General features: G+C 45.2%; 2 protein-coding genes across 4 annotated transcripts in view; one reads left to right on the plus strand and one right to left on the minus strand.

Moving 5' to 3' along the window:
* Nucleotides 1-3,587: 3,587 nt before the first annotated feature.
* Nucleotides 3,588-5,523, minus strand: UQCR10 (ubiquinol-cytochrome c reductase, complex III subunit X). Its single transcript, XM_077761629.1, has 2 exons — nucleotides 5,335-5,523; nucleotides 3,588-3,845 (listed from the first exon to the last, which is right to left on the minus strand). The coding sequence occupies exons 1-2, from the start codon at nucleotides 5,482-5,484 to the stop codon at nucleotides 3,804-3,806; spliced, it is 192 nt and encodes a 63-aa protein (XP_077617755.1). The 5' UTR covers nucleotides 5,485-5,523; the 3' UTR covers nucleotides 3,588-3,803.
* Nucleotides 5,524-5,811: 288 nt separating this feature from the next.
* The window catches only part of ZMAT5 (zinc finger matrin-type 5), a 29,606-nt gene continuing 28,925 nt past the window's right edge, over nucleotides 5,812-6,492 (plus strand). The window contains exon 1 of one of the 3 annotated variants that reach the window (XM_077761626.1): nucleotides 5,812-5,928. The gene's annotated coding sequence lies outside the window, so the exon portion shown is untranslated. The remainder of the gene's footprint in view (nucleotides 5,929-6,492) is intronic. The other 2 variants (XM_077761625.1, XM_077761627.1) reach the window with 2 other exon arrangements.

Consider the following 6,492-nt stretch of genomic DNA (forward strand, 5'->3'; position numbering starts at 1 on the left):
CCAAAGGCAGCCTCATTTTAATCTCCTCCTATTATAAAAATAATACATGCTTGGGGTGCCTGACTGGCTGTCGGAAGAGCATGCAACTCTTAATCTCGCGTTTGTGTGCTCGAGCCCCATGTTGGCTGTAGAGATTACTTAAAAGTACATTGATTAGGGGAGCCTGGGTGGCTCAGTCGGTTAAGAGCCCGACTCTTGATTTTGGCTCAGGTCATGATCTCATGATTCATGGGATCAAGCCCCATATCGGCCCTGTGCTGACAGTGTGGAGCCTGCTTGGGATTCTCTCTCTCCCTCTCTCTCTGACCCTCTCCGCTCACATGCATGTGTGCTCTCTCAAAACTAAACTTTAAAAACAAAAAGCACACTGACTAATAATAATAGTAAAAAGAATTACTGTGTTACCCAGTAATTCTATTTCTGGTATATACCCAATATATATATATATTTTTATATATATATATATATATATATATACCTAATATACCTAATTAAAATCAGGATCTTGAAGATACTTTTGTACACCCATGGTCATAGCAGCATTATTCAAAATACCATAAACATGGAAACCCAAGTGTCTACTGGATGGATTAGCAAAATGTGTATGTGTATGTATATATACACAATGAAATATTACTCAGCGTGAAAAAAGAAATTCAGCAAAATGCTACAACATGGATAAACTTTGAGGACAGTATGCTAAAGAGAAATAAGCCAGCCACAAAAATACAAATACTATGTGATTCTACTTATAGGAGGTACTTAGTCAAAATCATAGGGACAGAAATTATAATGGTGGTTGCCAGAGGCTGGGGAAGGGGAGAATGGGGAGCTATTGACTAGGTAGTGAGTTTCAGTTTCACAAGATGAGGACAGTCTGGAGATGGACAGTGTGAGGCTGCACCACAATGTGAGTATATTTAATATCCCATACACCTAAAAATGGTTAAGATGGTAAATTTCGTTATGTGTATTTTATTTATTTTTTGAGAGAGAGAGCATGAACAGGGGAGAGGAGCAGAGAGATGATCTCAAGCAGGCTCTACATTCTGCGTGGAGACCAACTCAGGGCTCGAACCCACGACCCTGGGATCATGACCTAAGCTGAAATCAAGAGTCAGATGCTTAATCGACCGAGCCACCCAGGCAACACCCTTTTTGTAAACATGAGAAAACCAAATTTATTTATTTTTTAATGATTATTTAGTTTGAGAGAGAGAGTGTGTGAGCAGGGGAGAGGCAGAGACAGAATCCCAAGCAGGCTCCACACTGTCAGCACAGAGCCTGATGCTGTGCTCGAACTCACAAACTGTGAGATCATGACCTGAGCTGAAATCAAGAGTCGGTTGCTTAACCCACTGAGCCACCAGGCACCCCTATTTTATTTTAAAATTTTATTTATTTAGGTCACCTCTATACCATCATGGGGCTCGAACTCAAGAGCAAAAGTTGCAGGCTCTTCTGATGGAGCCAGCCAGGAGCTCGAGAAACCAAATTTAATAGCATGCATATGCACGTAGGGGGAGCTCACACAGATACGGAAATTCTCTGGGGTTGCTAATCTTTTGCGTCTTTGTTGATTTGATAGTCAAAAAAGAGTATTCCATTTTGTTTATTAATGAAACTGGGCATTTTTTCATGTCTGTAGCCATTTGTATTTCTTGTACTAACTTCTGAGTTATTTACCTTTTTCTTATTAACTTGTAAGACTACTTCATGTATTAGTGAGGTTGGTACTTTGCCATATATGTGTTGGATCTTCCAGTTAAAACAAGGTTGTCAACAACTGCATATTTCACCTGAACAACAGTTCTTATTTTGGATGTTGTTTTCATTTTTCCCATTATAAAAAACACCATGATGAACTTCCCTTATGGGTACCCATATTTTTTAAGGAAAATTTGCCAGAAGTGGGATTTCTTGGGTCAAAGATATGCACATTAAAGACTGTAATACATAGGTACAAAATATCCTTCAGGAAAATGGTGCCACTTCACACATACTTTCTCATAGTACAAGTTCCATATAGATTTGATACAGAATGGCATTTACAAGGAGCACCTGGGTGGCTCAGTGGGTTAAGTGCCCCACTCTTGATTTCAGCTCCGGTTATGATCTTGCATTTCATGAATTTGAGCTCCACATTAGACTCCTCGATGACAGTGCACAGCCTGTTTGAGATTCCCTCCCTCTCCCTCTCTGCCCTTCCCTCTCTCTCTCAAAATAAATACACTTTAAAAAAAAATTGGCATTTACAGTGTCTCCTGTAGTTCAAGCCTCATGTTTCTCACCACATGCCTGGTAGCACCTACCACAATGCTTCACAGAGTGGCCACCCAAATATTTGTTGAATGAATGAATGTACTATGTTCCTTGAACCCCCCTTCCTCACAGCCTTACTGCTCCACAGCCTCCTGAAAGAATCTTCTGGTTCTCCAGGTCCTTAAACATCCCCCCATCTCTCTCTGTCAGTAGTTATGTCCATGAGCCAGGATCTGTGACTGTATTAACTACATTTAAATGTTTCTTTATTTGGGGGAGAGGGGCAGAAGGAGAGAATCCTAAGCAGGCTGTCAGCACAGAGCTCAACAAGGGGCTCAGTCTCATGAACTGTGAGATCATGACCTGAGCCAAATTCATGAGTTGGATGCTTAACCGTCTGAGCCACTCAGGCGCCCCTAAAAATGTTTATTTTTTGAGAGAGAAATGAAGATAGACAAAGCATGAGTTGGGGAGGGGCAGAGAGAAGGAGACACAGAATCTGAAAACAGGCACCAGGCTTTGAGCTGTCAGCATAGAGCCTGCCGTGCAACTCAAACTCACAAACCGCAAGATCATGACCTGAGCTGAAGTTGGATGCTCATCCGATGACTGAGCCACCCCAGGTGCCCCCAAAATAAAATGGAATTATTGGGGCACCTGGCTGACTTAGTTGGTAGAGCATGCAACTCTTTTCAAGTTTTATTTATTTAAGTAATCTCTACAACCAACATGGGGCTCAAACTCAACTCCTAGATCAAGAGTTGCATGCTCCACCAACTGAGCCAGCCAGGAGGCCAGGATCAAGCATGCAACTCTTGATCTCAGGGTTGTGAATTTCAGCCCTACACTGGATGCAGAGCTTACATTAAAAAGAGAGAGGGGGGCGCCTGGGTGGCTCAGCTGGCTAAGCGTCCAACTTCAGCTTAGGTCATGATCTCACGGTTCGTGGGTTTGAGCCCTGCATCAGGCTCTGTGCTAACAGCTAGCTCAGAGCCTGGAGCCTGTCTTCGGATTCAGTATCTCCCTCTCTCTCTGACCCTCCCCTGCTTGCACTGTCTCTCTCTGACTCTTAAAAATAAACAATAACATTTAAAAAAAATAAAAAGAGAGAGAGAGAGTGGAATTACTGATTTAGAAGCAAGAGTTGGAAAGTAACACCTCCAATTATAGCTCATGTTTTGCAAACCAGAGTTTTTTGGAAGTTAATGGGGAACCCGAAATAATGGAACTTGCCCTTCAGATATTTGCAGAAAACTCTGAAGTGGTCACAACCAACGAGTGAAGATCAGGTAGAGTTAACAAAGCACTAGATGCAGAAGCATGTCTCAAGGACAATTTACATTTATTTGCTGATGACTGATTAAACGTACTTCAGACACAGAAGTTAAAGAGTCTGTCAGGTGAAGCCATCTCTTGCCAACAGCTAAAGGTGGTCGGTGACGAGTAATGTGAGCATCATCTTCAGGCTGAGGCCCTGGTTCTGGGCAAACAGCTGGTGGATGGACCTGGTCCTTCTGACTTGGGTAGAGGTCTCCGAGGAACTACTTATTCTCATACTTGTGCTTGATGTGTTTCCACAGCTTCTGCATTTTAAAAACACAAACTTTTAGTTTTGTTTCTCACGTTTTACAGCTACTCCCACTGTCCTGGTCTCTAAAACAAGCTTGAGAGAAACATGTATGATGTCTGGACAGCTGGGGTGGGCAAAATGGAAGCAACACTAGACTTGACGCACATTCCAAACACTTGTAAAATGCTTTGATATTATCAATTGCCATGTAAAATTAAGTGGGAAAGGATGATCTTTCTTTTACAGGAAGCTGAGGTGAAGAGATTGAAGTAACTGCTCAAAAGTGCACAATTAAGGAGCAGAGACCGGAAGATGCCTTATTTTCTCAACTCCCAGGTATTACTCAAGAGATCCTAAATGCATAGCCCCAAATAATTGAATTGTTTTTTAGTTTCTTAAATATTTGATTCTTGGGTCAGGAACTAGTTGGATTTCCATTCCTAAAGGCACAGAATGGTAAGTTTTGATGGCATACCTAAATGCCTTTCCCAAACACTGGGAATGGCCAACAGAAATGCTTTCAGGAGATGGAACAGTGGCAACACTTTCAGAGGGGCATTAAGTTGTCCAGGCCACAGACCGTACAGCATTAGTGGGCAGAGTCGGCCTAGGCTGTAGGGTCAGACAGCTCTGAATTAAAAACACAAGTGAATGGCGAAACAAGGCGGCCATCTGTAGGAGACCTTCCCTAGTATGAGCCACAGTGTAATGATATAAAGTGTGTACGGCATCTAGCACACTGTTCGCACACAATGAGTCTAAAAGGTATGGTCATTCCCTACCTACGTTCTCCTGAGGAAAGTCACAAAATGTTATTTTTCTGAGTGCACCACCTACCAGGTCCTGTGGCACCTTGTCTGTATCTCACATAATCCTCACAGTAATTCTCTACTCTAGTTACTATTATTAACATCTCTATATCACAGATAAGAATGAAGCTTATAGAAGTTAAGAAACTCGCCCAAATGAACGCCACAGTTATCACGTGACAAGGCCCAGTCTTACCATCCAGGCCTCTGATTTCATATTCCCATTTCTTAACCATTATTACTACCATGTCTGCGTGGGAAGCCTTCGGGAGGTGAAGCGTGCAATCTGAAAAGGCCAGCCATAGAATCTAAAATGTCCTTTTCACAATTGCCCGCTCATATCTGCCCTTGAAACTTTCAGGAGACAGTGGGACTCGCCACTGACTTCTAATGGGGTAGCCTTAGTTAAGTCCTTTGCTCTCACTAGGCTTTAGTTTTTGCTTCTGCAAATGAACAAGTGGTATGTGGGAGGTGAGATATCTATTTATAACCACCACCCCCCAAATGGGATCTACTAACCTCATTTAATGTTTGGGGATTCACAGCTGGTGGAGAGGACATACGGCAGTCGACCGACAGAAGACGCCCATAGCTTTAACCCCTCTTTGTAAGGAAAACTAAGTCCCACCCCACCTCCACTCCCACAGTCACCCCTCAGGTGGGCCCAAGGTCAGGGATGGCCCAGTCCCTCACCCCCTCGTTGATGTGTTCGTAGATCGCGTCCGCGCCTTGGTCGAAGGCGCGCTCGAAGAACAAGGCGCCCACGGCGATGGTGAGGGCGAAGGTGGAGGTCCTGCGGAACAGTAGAGAATATAACCTCGCAGTAAACGCCGGGGCCGCCATCTTTCTCCACTGTTGAGACCACGCCTGCGCCGCGGCCGACCATGCTCTCCAAAAGCCCTAGACGTGCAACACTTTATGGGATTTGTAGTTTTTCTGAATCTCAATGCTTGTCATTTTGAACGACAGAGGCAAGTGATGGCTTGCAGAGGGGGAAAATCTCATCGGAGTCAAATCAGGACGGCCCAAATAGTATGGTGTGATTTGTTATCCAATTTTTCTCCTCTGTAATCTCTTGCTGATTGAATACCTCGAACTACAACACCCAGAAGCCCTCGCGCTTCTTTTACCTCCTCCCCGCCCCGCGCTGTCTCTGCTATGATTCCCAAAGGTTTCTGGGAACGGCAGACTGATACTCAAGGAAGGACTACGAATCCCAGCAAGCAGTTCGAGACACGAAGGCGCAGAAGGAGGAGGAGTTCGGAGCCGTCGGCCCGGCAGAGCCAGGTACCTACTTTGGCAGTACGTCTCGAGCGGCGAGTCTTAGTCTTCTTTCCCCAACGGGTGGACGTGGGCTCTTCTTTCTAAGCCCCTGACCCCCTGTTTGGGCCGCAGCACTTAACGGAACGGGGAGTGAATAAAAGGGCGAGAGGGCCTCGCTGTCTAGGTATTCGGCTCATCTCAGCCTGTCACCTTTGTGAACCCCGTGTCCAGGCCTAGAGTTGGAGCCCTTGGCAAAAGTTGGGTCTTGGGGCTTGAATTGCTTTACCGGGCCTCCTTCCTATTCCCGTCATCCCCGGGCTTTGCCCGGTAGAACCCTGGCCTAGAAAGGGGAGATCTGGAGACCACTCATTCTTTATTGGGAACAGAAATGGCGGGGGCTGGGGCGCCTGGGTGGCTTAGTCGGTTAAGCGTCCGACTTTCGCTCTGGTCAGGATCTCGCGGTTCGTGGGTTCGAGCCCCGCGTCGGGCTGTGCTGACTGCCAGCTCAGAGCCTGGAGCCTGTTTCGGATTCTGTGTCTCCCTCTCTCTCTGACCCTCCCCTGCTCACGCTGTCTCTCTCTCTCTCTC

Source organism: Crocuta crocuta, unplaced genomic scaffold, assembly GCF_008692635.1.
Source record: "Crocuta crocuta isolate KB4526 unplaced genomic scaffold, BGI_CrCroc_1.0 scaffold348, whole genome shotgun sequence".
Taxonomy (NCBI): domain Eukaryota; kingdom Metazoa; phylum Chordata; class Mammalia; order Carnivora; family Hyaenidae; genus Crocuta; species Crocuta crocuta.